Source organism: Pleurodeles waltl, chromosome 12, assembly GCF_031143425.1.
Source record: "Pleurodeles waltl isolate 20211129_DDA chromosome 12, aPleWal1.hap1.20221129, whole genome shotgun sequence".
Lineage (NCBI taxonomy): Eukaryota > Metazoa > Chordata > Amphibia > Caudata > Salamandridae > Pleurodeles > Pleurodeles waltl.
The window spans coordinates 689,434,998-689,447,996 of NC_090451.1; the positions used below are offsets into that span (position 1 = coordinate 689,434,998).

General features: G+C 45.2%; 1 protein-coding gene across 2 annotated transcripts in view; it reads left to right on the top strand.

Moving 5' to 3' along the window:
* NEURL4 (neuralized E3 ubiquitin protein ligase 4) overlaps positions 1–12,999 on the top strand; it is a 139,429-nt gene that overhangs the window by 106,256 nt on the left and 20,174 nt on the right. For both annotated transcript variants that reach the window (XM_069215503.1, XM_069215504.1), the window contains exons 22-23: positions 2,216–2,374; positions 3,012–3,191. In XM_069215503.1, coding sequence (XP_069071604.1) covers positions 2,216–2,374; positions 3,012–3,191 — 339 coding nt within the window. The remainder of the gene's footprint in view (positions 1–2,215; positions 2,375–3,011; positions 3,192–12,999) is intronic.

Consider the following 12,999-nt stretch of genomic DNA (forward strand, 5'->3'; position numbering starts at 1 on the left):
ACCTGTCATAAAAGCATTTATGGAAGGCCTAAAAATAATTATACCACCAAGAACACCACCAGTTCCTTCATGGAACCTCAACATTGTCTTAACACGACTCATGGGGCCACCTTTTGAGCCCATGCACTCATGTGATATGCAATATTTAACATGGAAAGTTGCATTTCTAATTGCCATCACATCTCTAAGAAGAGTCAGTGAAATCCAAACATTTACCATACAAGAACCATTTATTCAAATACACCAGCATAAAGTAGTTCTGCGGACAAATCCACATTTTTTACCAAAAGTCATATCACCGTTCCACTTGAATCAAACAGTAGAACTACCAGTGTTCTTCCCACAGCCAGATTCTGTAGCTGAGAGAGCACTACATACATTAGATATCAAAAGAGCATTAATGTACTACATTAACAGACAAAACAAATTCGGAAAACAAAACAATTATTTGTTGCTTTCCAAAAACCTCATACAGGAAATCCAATTTCCAAACAAGGCATTGCTAGATGGATAGTTAAATGCATTCAAACCTGTTATCTCAAAGCAAAAAGAGAACTGCCTATTACACCGAGGGCACACTCAACTAGAAAGAAAGGTGCTACCATGGCCTTTCTAGGAAACATTCCAATGACTGAAATATGTCAGGCAGCCACATGGTCTACGCCTCATACGTTTACCAAGCATTACTGCGTGGATGTGTTAACAGCACAACAAGCCACAGTAGGACAAGCAGTACTACGAACTTTGTTTCAAACAACTTCAACTCCTACAGGCTGAACCACCGCTTTTGGGGAGATAACTGCTTACTAGTCTATGCAAAGCATGTGTATCTGCAGCTACACATGCCACCGAACGGAAAATGTCACTTACCCAGTGTACATCTGTTCGTGGCATTAGTCGCTGCAGATTCACATGCGCCCACCTGCCTCCCCGGGAGCCTGTAGCCGTTTCGAGGTTGATCTTGAACATCTGTAAAATTGTAAATATATCACTTTAAACTACATTATGTACATACATGTTTACTCCATTGCATGGGCACTATTACTATAATACACAACTCCTACCTCACCCTCTGCGGGGAAAACAATCTAAGATGGAGTCGACGCCCATGCGCAATGGAGCCGAAAGGGGAGGAGTCCCTCGATCTCGTGACTCGAAAGACTTCTTCGAAGAAAAACAACTTGTAACACTCCGAGCCCAACACTAGATGGCGGGATGTGCAAAGCATGTGAATCTGCAGCGTCTCATGCCACGAACAGATGTACACTGGGTAAGTGACATTTTCCATTCCATGCAAGGCACACAGGATGTGTGCCATGCTGTGTTTTCACTTTTGTAGGTCACCGTGTCACACAGCCTGCAGTGGCAGTCTGCATTAGTTTAGTGCTGGGTCCCTTAGAGCGGCATCTCTTAGGGACCCTGTTTTAGTACCTATGTCCTAAGTTCCAGGTGGCACCACTTACTAGGGACTTAGAGGTGCTAAAGGCCTTGCCGATTGGTGACCAGGTGACCAGTTTCTTTGTTTTGGGGGAAGGACACTGGCACTTGTCGTTTTCTTGTCATTCTTACATCTATTTTGTTACTTTATTTTCACCCAAGTCAAACCTTCCTATCGGCTTTATCTTAATAACGCAAAGACTTCAGTAAAACATTATTTAAAACAAAATTTAACTATAGGACCCCTAGAGAACACTCCATTGCTTTACTGTGTCGTGCCTCATAGCTTGCTATTCTGAAACTGTTAAGCTATTTCCTGAATAATCTAGGGTTTATTGTGCTAACTAGAAAACAAATATTGTTTGTCTTTTAAGGAACTTACCTATTACGTTCGTTTGTAGAACTTACTTGTCAGTGAGAATTGTAGAATGGCAACTTAGTAATCAATTCAAATGCTTGATAAGTATCCGTAACTAGATTTCAAGTAAAACATCTACACCCTGGTAGGCCATGCATCTGTTTAGTGATTTGATTGGATCTCATACTACTTGCTTTGTTTTTTTGTTTTTTTAAAACCCTACTCAGATTTGTTTATTTTCCCCAAAATCCATTTGAGGCTTTAATAAAAAAAATCTCCAAGTTTTCCTTCTATTTCTCCAACTCTGTCTTTGCCCCTGTGTGTGCCACATTTGCTTTCCCGAGCATCACCCTTTCATAAATTCTATCTCTACCTACATTTATTACATTTAGTTTATTGTTTTGTTCGCTGTCTTTTAAGGTGCGGATTGATTCCCTGAGTCCTCAGTGGACGTCCTCACTTTCCTTGGGTGTTATTGGATGCCCACCAGAGCGGCTGAACTTCCCTGCCACTGCCTGCTCTTTAAAGCGATCGAGCTGGTTGATACAACGGGACGTCGTATTTCACAACTCTCTGAAGGTTAGTGGAGTGTACACCTTTTGGGATGGACTAACTTGCAGAAGGTTAATGGAGTGTGTATCTTGAGTGCTGAACTAACTAGAGAGCCAACAACACTCTGATGATTATTGAGTATGTATTAGGTGCTAATCTACACCTTGAAATGTGCCTCTTGAGGAACTGAATTGACTTTCAGAAGGTGAGCGGTATGTGCATCTTTAGGGGCTAACTCAACCCCCTGAAAGGGGCTCCTTGTCATTTCATGCTGCCAACTGTTCCCAGGGGACGTCTTCGTTGGATGCTACTACCCCAGAAGCTCATTGTGACATGACTCTGAGGTGTTGTAAGTTTTAATGCAGTGTTTAGGTGCAGATATGGCTTCAGTCTGTTTTACTGTTCACTGGGGAGTATTTTACGTCCACTTATCCTCCTGTGAACTGTTTTCTTCCAATATGCATGGCCTTTAGTTAAAATATGGTGATGATTCTGTGCTTGATTCATGAATTGAAACCAAAAAGGAGTAATTCAACCATAAAAAAGGAGAACCCTCCAGAGTAGGCAGAGTGATTTAGCAGATTTGAAAATGAGATGGAGATGGATTATTTGTCTATAATTGGGTTGTTTCCCCCTCATCTATTTATTTCTGTCTACTGCTCAGATCGTTGAGAACTATGGCCCAAACCTGGACACATGTCCTGAGGGGACGGCTCTGGGCCTTCTGGTGGATGGGAACAACTGCCTACATCTCTTTGTGAATGGAATGGACCAGGGCGTAGCAGCACAGGACATGCCAAGCCCTTGTTACCTGCTCATCGACCTGTATGGCCAGTGCGAGCAAGTGAGTATAAGCGGCTATTCATCCTCTTTTTTTTGTGCCTCATATTCCTCTTGGTCCCACACCCTGTCATCATTTGACATATTTATTTTTATTCCCACTACCCTCTGGGGTTCCAGCTAAACCACTCTCCCAGTACTCCCACCCCATTTGACTGCTTTGTATCAGGTTCTCTTCTCCAATTTCTCCTCTCGTATTCATAATTTATATATATATATATATATATATATATATTTTTTTTTTTCTCAATTAAGTCTTTATTCGATATTTCATCATAAAAGACATGCTACACGTCATAATACTTATAAAATTAACAGTGCTAACGATTAAAACAATAAATACAATATTTCATAAAAGCTACTAATGCTTCATTTGTTAAATATTTTAACATATTAAAAAAGGAAGTACATTACTTTAAAAACTCAGTTCTAATGTTCAAGATATTTTACTTATCTAAAACATGTAACTGTTTTAGTAGTTCAGAACGAATTATCCATGCCCACCCCAGGAATTTGGCCACCCCTATTGCTATAGTAGGTGAAAGATCAGTTTTAAAGATCCTACAAGCAGTCTCGGCCGATTGTGTGCCCAGACTTTTGCATAGGGGTACCAACCACTTCTTCCTTGGGGCAGCATATAATGGACAGACAAAGAACAAATGGCTCACATTTTCCCGCATTTCAGTACACAATGGGCATTTATCTGGGCCTCCAATGCCCCAGGTTGAGGTTAAACACCTTAATGGTATTGAGCCCACTCTAACTTGGTGATATAATTTGCGGTCCATAGGTTTTGTAATAACATCCCAATACATTTCAATTGCAGAGACATCTTTCACGTGTACAAATGTTGTTGTAAGGGAACTACCTATAAGGGATGAGTGTCTGATGCCTACCACCCATTCCCAATATATTTGTTTCAGCTCTTTTTTTGAAGGAAAAGTAGCGGAGTCTGGGTTGTGCCAAAGGGCACCTAGACCCATGGCACAAAGGGTGGTTCTAACACCCTTAAACCAACCAATCTTATCGGATCCTAGGGTGTCCCTTACCTCGAGACATGCTTTCGCATATAATAACAGCTCTGGGGTAGACCACAACCTCCGCTAGAAGGCCAAGGGCCGAAATCTGGCTTGATCTTCCACCGGTTGGAGCCCAAGGTCATAAAGGAGCGGGATGCGTGGGGATGACCTCGGAAGACCAACCGCCCCTCTTGTAAATCTGTTTTGAGCCAGCATCAGTCGGTCCAGATTGCTATAACCCCAAAGCCCTGCCCCATACAAAACTGAGGGAAGAATTTTTGACCCATAGATTTCCATAAGTGGGGACATCGGGCGGGTAAATGATCTTTTATATTCCTTAAGAAGGGCACCGCCCAATTGAACATGTTTAAGTGCTTAAATATCAATCTGGGGTTTCCAACTAAAATTATCACTAAAATGCACACCCAGATATGTAAATACATTAGTTTGCTCAAGAATAGCACCACCCATTTTAACCCTTGCCACAGTTTGTGTTCGACCTCTTAGTACCATGAATTTTGTTTTAGAAACATTTACTTCTAGCTCATGCTCGTCACAAAATAACTCAAATCTGAGTAGGGCCTGCTGAAGCCCTTGCCTTGTCTTAGATAATAACAAGGTATCATCCGCGAACATGAGCAATGGTACTTTCATTCCCGCTATCTGGGGAGCATCCGTGGGATGTGTTGCAAAATATTTGGTAACCCCGTTAATAAACAGGGAAAACAAAGTGGGAGCCAGGGCACATCCTTGTCTAACCCCTTTCAATACATGGAACCTGTCCGTAACCTCGCCAGGCTTACCCCAGCGGACTTGGGCATAAGTGTATGCATGAAGATTCATTAAGAGTCGCACTAGAGCCCTGGGCATTCCCTGTTCCAGTATGCAATCCCATAATTTAGTCCTAGGAACCAAGTCGAATGCAGATCTTAGATCCACAAAAGCTGCATACAACTTGCCCTTACCCAAAAAAACTGTTTTCCAATATAAAAGGGCAAAACGAAAGGCTTGATCAAGGGTGCTTACATGAGGTCTAAAACCCGCCTGCAACGGAGTCAAAATATCTGAGTCTGTTATCCATTCCTGTATCCTCCCTAAAATGAGGCGCGCTATGATTTTTTGGATCTCATCAATAAGGCTGATAGGCCGGTAATTTGAGGGTACTGAGCGATCGCCTTTCTTGTATATAGGAAGGATTTCTGCCCCATACCATGAGTCAGGAATTTTAGCGCCTGCTGCAACTGCATTCATCAGGTGGAGTATATAAGGTACCCACAGGTCCTGGTCTTCCAAAAAAATGTCAGCTGGAATACCATCTGGGCCAGGGGCCCTCCCTTTGGGAATGTTTTTCAGGCAATTAATGACTTCAGTAACTGAGAAAATTAACGACTCAACGGGCTCAAGACAGTAGGGTATAGTCACTTCTACGGTATGACACTTAAACTGATCCTCAAAATTTTTTACCCACTGATGATTAGAGACAGATGCTGGACTATAGTGGGCGTCCTGCGAGATACCCCATTTTATGAGGTGCCAAAACTGTTGCATATTGCGTTTACCACAGGCTTCGGACAGCATAAGCCAGCGTTCCTCGTCCCACTTTTGTTTTGCTTTGCGTTTTGCCTCATTATAGAGTTTTCTACAAGATCTAATCTGGCTATGATTTTTGTTTTTAATAGCCTCAAAGAGAACTCTTTTTGTCTTGCTACACTCTTTATCAAACCAGGTAGTGGATGAGTATTTCTTGGTCCTAGGTTGTTTAGGAATAAATTTGATGAACAACTTTTTAAGTTCCTGAAACAAGTCAGAATGGGTACGTATAAGTTCGCTGTTAATCTCGTCCTGTGAGCCACAATTGTTTAAAAGCTCCACAGAACTAGACACTAAGGTTCTTATCACCCTGCGGGCCCCAGCGTCCACAGCTATTTTGGGCCAGCGTACCCTGCGCGTATCATTGCTCACAATGACCTCTTTATCTATTATATTAGGACCACTGCCCTCAGACCTCTGAAAGCTGGAATCCCTTAAGGTCAAAACCAGCGGGTCATGATCGCTCTCTGGGCGTTCCGTAACTAACATATCAACAACTGCAAACCACTGCCTCACATCGACCAAAATATAGTCGATACGACTACTGTGTCTGCCGTTGTTGAACGTATGCCTGCCCTTCCTATCTGACTTGACCCTTCCGTTAACAGCTCTTAGACCCATATCCAGGCATAGCCCCTTGATATGGGTGGCTGAGCTCGACCACTTAGCAATCGGAGGTATCTCGAGTTGGGGAATACCCCAGGATAGATCCTCATCCTCGGTGAGCGGGCCGTCCTCAATACCCAAAGGCTCAAAACAAGTATTAAAATCCCCCATCACAATCTTGTGGCCATCGGTCATTGTTCCTGATAGAATGTCATCCAACAGGAGGAGGGTCGGAGAAACCCTTCCTCCCTGGAGGCCCCTGACATCAATATTAACCAACAGGATGTTTGTACCTTGGTTAGATTTTATCTTTAAGGCAATTATGTCTGGACTATCAATTGTCACTTCTTCAACTCTTACACCCGCACTTTGGCGGACCCAAATTGTAAGACCTCCAACAGGACGCCCTTTCTGGCCTCTAATTGCTGGCTTGCTAAAGTTCAGATACCCCACCCGAAATATCGGTGTGATAGCCCAAGTTTCCTGAAATGCAATTATATCGCCCTGATCTATGAAGTCCCTCCAATCAGGAATACACTGGCTGGACTCCAGACCGGCTATATTCCAGGATATATACCTTGATAACATATCAACAGGCTCAGCTAAAGCAGAGGGTGAGTCCGTACTAAAATTGGGTAATGCAGACAATGTACCAACAGGGGTAGTGTCAGGATTATTACTTTGATCTGTGGCAATAGCCTTCCAACTTATATCTTCTATGTGGGGAGATTTCAATAAGGTTAAATTAACTAATTCTTCTCTACCGATGAGTCAATCATTCTCATCTAGGCAGGATAACGGCCCATATCTCCCGGCAGTAATCAAGGGTTCAATGCTTTCTAGTGCGAACCAACCCCTGGGAGGGTTAATGACATTTTTGTTAATCTGGGAAGGCACCTTCACCTCGGGATACACCGTAGGATAAAAATCTAGTAGTTCCCACGTGACTATTGGTCCATCTGCAGGTTGCGGGCACCAGCCTCTCAAAAATGGGACCACATTAATACTCCTGAAATTAACTATTACCAGATCACCTGGGATATCTTTAGTCATGTGGCCAAGCCAACCCACCCTTCTCACATTTAAGATTTTACCATCAATGGTAGGGGGGAGGGGTCTATTCTTAGTAAGCCAGAAGGCTACTTTGTTTTTTAAATCATTGTAACCTTCTTTTTTACCTGAACTAAGTTCTGGGACTCCTGACAATATACATATAAATGGAGCGGCCTCCGGTGGGAGATCAATCCTAACATTATAATTATTGTTGTGCTCTCTTGCTTCCTTATGGACTCGAGTTGGTTGAGGCCTACCCTCTAGGGACCCTCGAATCACTTCGGGTTCCCTAGGTATAGTGGGCTCCGCCTCCAAACTAGTTTCGTTACATGGGGCTTTATGTCTTAAACTGCTGCCCGCGAGTATTGCCTGCTCAACACAATTTCCAGATGGTAAATCTAGAGGTACCGTTAGTACATCTGCTGGTGTCGATGTTGCTTGTACCCTCAGACTATGAACCTCTTGGGTAAGTACTTCAATTTTCAGCAATAATGTGCTAAAAATTTCAGCCATTTTTGTCGCTAACTTATCCTCTACTGTTGCCAGTATATTTTCTATATACTGCCTGTTATGACAGCAACCCACTGGCTTATCAGATCCCCCGTCTAATCCTTTTGTTTTAATAGTATGGTTTTTTGCTTCGAGGGGCTTTTGAGAATTGCTGACCTTCCCCACTCCTCTTTTGCCCAACGACTTTCTGCAAGCCCTAACTGCTCTTGCTGATTGGGGGGGAGTCACTGCCATAACCACGGGGCTAAATGGGCTCTCGCCAATTATATCCGTTGAGTCTAAGGGATTAGAATGTATCCGTGCCTCAGTTAGTATCATATCCTTGTCAGTGTTAACGCCCAGATCCTCAAAAGTAGACACTATATGTGGGGAGGAACTAGGGTGTGTCTGAACGGGGGAACCTCCTTTCCCTAGGGAGACTCTGCGATCGCTATTAATCTTTTTAATCACCTTAACCAGGTAGTTATCAAGCATAGTGGCCCCTAGATTTTTGGCGGAGTTATTACAGTTAGCCATCATAGGTTGGTTGCAGTAAGTACCACCAGCTATAATTCAGCAATACAAAACACAAAACACAAAACCGCGTAATCAAGATGTAATACAGCTAACTTACAATTTAGGCAGAGTCCCGTGCCCAGTCCAGTCCAGTCTCTTCAGGCCTCAGAGGGCCCGCCCTTTGCCCGGCGCCGGCGCGGTGCGTGGTACCTTGTTGCAATTTAAGGGCCTGGGCCCGGGGGCGTAACAGCACTTTCGCGCCACTTGGCGCACAGGAAACCCAGAGGATTCTGGGTATTGTAGTCCTCCCAGCGTGTTTAAGCAAGCAGCCTACAACGGCGGCGGCAGTCCGAACCGGCAGCCCTGTGTCCTGTGTCCTGCAGGGGTGCGCGGCTGGTTGTCTCCGGCGCCCGGGGTCCGCCTCTTGTGCCCGGGGTATGGTGCCCGGGGTATGGTGCCCGGGGTCAGTCTCTGATGTGGGTCCTGTCTCGGGTGCTCGGGGTCAGTCTCTGGTACCCGATCTCTCTCTCTGGTGCCCGGGGTCAGTCTCTGTGGTCTCTCTCTAGTACCCGAGGTCAGATTGTGGTGCCTGGAGGTCAGTCTCTGGTGGCCGGGGTCAGTCTCTGATGCCCTGTGGCCGGGATCAGTCTCCGGTGAGGGGTCAGTCTCCAGGGCCTCTCTCTGGTGCCCTGTGGCCGGGGTCAGTCTCTGGCACCCTGGGTCAGTCTGTGGTGAGGGGTCAGTCTCCGGGACCTCTCTCTGGTGCCACAGTCGGTCTCCGGTGCACGGGTCGCTGGCCGCTGGCCGCTGGCTCCTTGGGACCCTCTAGGTGATGGAGGTGTGATGGGGTCTAATATGGCCCCCTTGGGGTCCGTGGAAGTCTCGGTGGAGGGCGCAGGTCACCGGCTGCCCCTGCACACAGCGGGTCTGCGGGTCAGCGGTCTCTCCGGAGGCGCTCTCGGCTCTCCTCCAAGGGTCTCAGTCCCCCCGGGAGACGACAGGGCGTCAGAGGGGCCTACCGGGGGTCAGGTCGCCTCCCCGAGGAGTCCGGGGGCCCCCCGAGGTTTCTGCGTCGTCCCTCAGCCTGTCTCTGGGTCCTGAGGGGCCTCTGCCTCTCCCGGGCTCTCCCCTCAGCCGCTCTCAGTGCCCCCGTGGTCGTCCCCCCCCGCTGATCTCTGTATCCCCCGGGGTCGTCCCTCAGCCTGTCTCAGGGCCCCCCGCGGTCACCCCTCAGCTGTCTCCGGGCTGTCTCCGGGCCCCTGGGGTCGTCCCTCGGCGCTCTCCCGCGAGCCCGGGCGTGTGACGCGGCAGAGGCGCACGGGAGGGTCACGCGCTGGGGCGCGCGCCGGTGAGAACCGCCGACTGCTTCCGTCAGCCCGACTGCTTCCATCCTGTGCCTAACCCTCTGGTTGCCATAATTTATATTGTTTTCATTCTTTCTCTCCCATTTACTGACAACCAGAATCTCTTGCCACCTTGTTTCTTTCTATTCCACCTGTCATGCCGTTTACTCCATGTCAAGTCTTGTTGTCCTGTCTCTAATTCCTCCTTTACCTAATTTGCATAATTTTTTCCCTCCTTCAGGGCACATACAGTGACACTATTTTGCTGCCCCTACTTCACCATTGATTGTTTTTCACTTCTGAAGTATTTATCTCTTGTGCCACTCTGCTTTTTCATTGTCTCTCTCTTGACCATCTTTCCTTGCTTCAGATCCTCCTAATTTACCCCCCAAAAATGTTTTCTACTGGATGATGGCTCCCAAATTTTGGTAATATGCATTTTATCCCCATACGCCAACAGCTGGTGCCAAAGTGGCATTGTATACACCATCACATAGGCACTGGATGTAAAGTCAACACCATTATAATAACATATTTCTTCTGTTTTGAGGGACATGTCTCTGCCTAAATCTACTGGTATGTAGTATGGTGTGCTTGCTTAAAACACTCAACTCAAGATCATGTTAGTTTTACTCCCTTAAGGCTTTTAAACGTATTGAAGAGGGGCCGGCAAAACTGATGAGTGCTTCTTTGAGGGATGCTAATGGGGTGCTAAATCCTGATCCCATTCCAAGTGGCAGTCATGGTTCTGCTCCCATAAGCCGTTTACCTCCTCTTGCACACATAACATAAGAAGCTGTATCACTCTTCTTCCTCATATCCTATCGAGCATCAAAGGATCAAGGAGCCCTTTTCATCATCCTCTGAACTGATTCTGATGTTACAGAAAATTCCTTAAGAAAATGTCCAACCCCCTGGGGCTTTGTCTGATCAGTCTGAGGCTTTTCAAAGGGTTGTGCCAGCAGGTTTACAGTCCCACCCTCTGGGGCTCCTGCTTCAGCTCCTAAGGTGAGCAGATGTCTACAGAGCTGTTTCTGGTAAGGTTGGTTTCAGTGGCACTTTCATACGTTGCTCCATCGAAGTTGGCCGATAACACTTATTACCACCGGCCCATATTTGGTAACTTTAGTGAATCTAACTTCGTCAACACTACAGTTTAAGATGTTAGAAAAGATGACAGAATGATAAAAGTTCTGCCTGACAAAAAATACAGTCATATTTACAGGAAAAGGAATTTCCTTGAATGGAATTCCCTCATATCTACAGCAATCGTTAAAATTGTACAGAGTTACTGGTCCCTTTGGTGCATTTTCTGTTGCCATACAATTCGTATCACAACATAGTTGTGGATTTGTCACTCTCTAGGTGCGCTACATAAGATTTACGTTTGGTGTCAGTAATATTACACTGTAATAGAAAAGTTCCTTATCCAGTAGGTGCCAACTAAAAACAATTTTGCAGTATAAGCACCCCTCGCATGTAAATAGTATTCTTTTATTACATCAATTTTTTTGGATTTCTGGAAATCAATAAACCATTCAGAAGCATATTGGTGCATTTTTATTTTTTTTTGCTTTAGAGAGGAAGCTCTTGTATTTGATGGCTTACATGGTTCATTCAACACATTTCACCCTATGTGTAGTACCCTAGGAGTTAAACAGAAACTGCAAACAGACTGACTGCAATATGTGAGTGGCTTTTTAGCCATCATGCATTTTTCGCTGTGCTCTGCTATGGGAACGTTAGATATTTTACTGTGGTGACTAGGCACTTCAGGAGCTAAGGAATTATAGAATCTATTCTTTCAGTTTAAAAAAATACAGTATATTGATTTCTGATGGTTGTTTCTAGCCGCAGTTTCTTCACCTTGAGAATATTCACCAGACTGAGTCAGGAGCTTTTCAAAGCAGTGCTTCTGTGTGCCACTAGGTGGTGATGTGTGCCTCTGTGTTGGCCCTATTCCACCTGCAAGTGATGGAGCAGGGCTGCATATAGGCACCACTCCTTTGTGCTGACATCAGTTTCTTTCTTTACACGTCTTTGAACTCTGATGCAGAACACAGATCCCTTTTTCATCGGTTTATAAATTCTTCCAAAATTCTCTTTTCCAGTATGCGAGGAAGTAATGTCCCCACCTAAGGCTACATGATTTAAAGCGGTCAGAAACCAGTATTGGTGACGGACCTGCATACGGTACGCCTATGGTGATCTGGGACTATTAAGCGAATCTGCATGTCACCCAGCACCAAAAGAAGTTGTGACCTCATGCAAGTTTTGCTCCAAGTTGAAGGCAGAGACCCATTCCCGCTCTTGAGGGTCCTCCCACGACCGGCCTGCCCCATGGTCAAAGTCATCTGGTAAGTCAAAGTCCTAATCGAAGAAGGAGCCTACAAAGTGGAAACTGGATGTGCTACACATTATCATAGAAGCAGCCTTCGGAAGAGCTAATGACTTATTCTGCCACAGCCGAAGCTGGTACTGTGTTAGCACACAATAGTACCTCTTCTTCACAATTGTTAGGCCATGACATGGATGTCAGTACTGCCTACATTTGTGAAACATTACTGTCTTGTGCGGTGAGAAGGCATTTCACCTGTTTAGTCCTGCAGGACTTTTTGGTCTCAGCCCATTACCCAGACCCTCCATTTAGGAAGGTAGTGCTTTGGTATCTGTGGTTAGAAGTATCCATCAGAAGATCAAGTTACTTAACTTCAGTAATGCTCTTTCTGGTGGATACTGTATCTACCAGCAGATACCTCACTCCTTCCCACCTACCCATTCTCTCTCTTTTTCCGTCTAAAAAGATCCCGTAGTAGGAATCTCAAACCTGGCACTTCCTATTGTTTTATGCTCCGCATCTGAGGACATGGAAAGAGTCAATTGCTGGTGCACGTGGTTGGCAGCTGTATGCAACTCCGCTCTGGCACTTCTTGGATGGGATGAGGCCAACACAACGCCGACACACAACATCACCCAGAAGCACGCAAGAGTACAATTGTGTAAATATCCGGTCTAGTCTGATGACTGGGAAACGTTCTAAAGGTGAGGAATCTGGGGTTGGCTAGCGTATCAACCAGATTGAGCGTTACTAAAGACAAGTAACTTGTTCAGTTGGAATATGGACCAGCAGTAGATTGGGTTACACTAAATAAAATAATAAAATGCTTACACCTAGCCTCGCTTTGGGCAGTTTGTT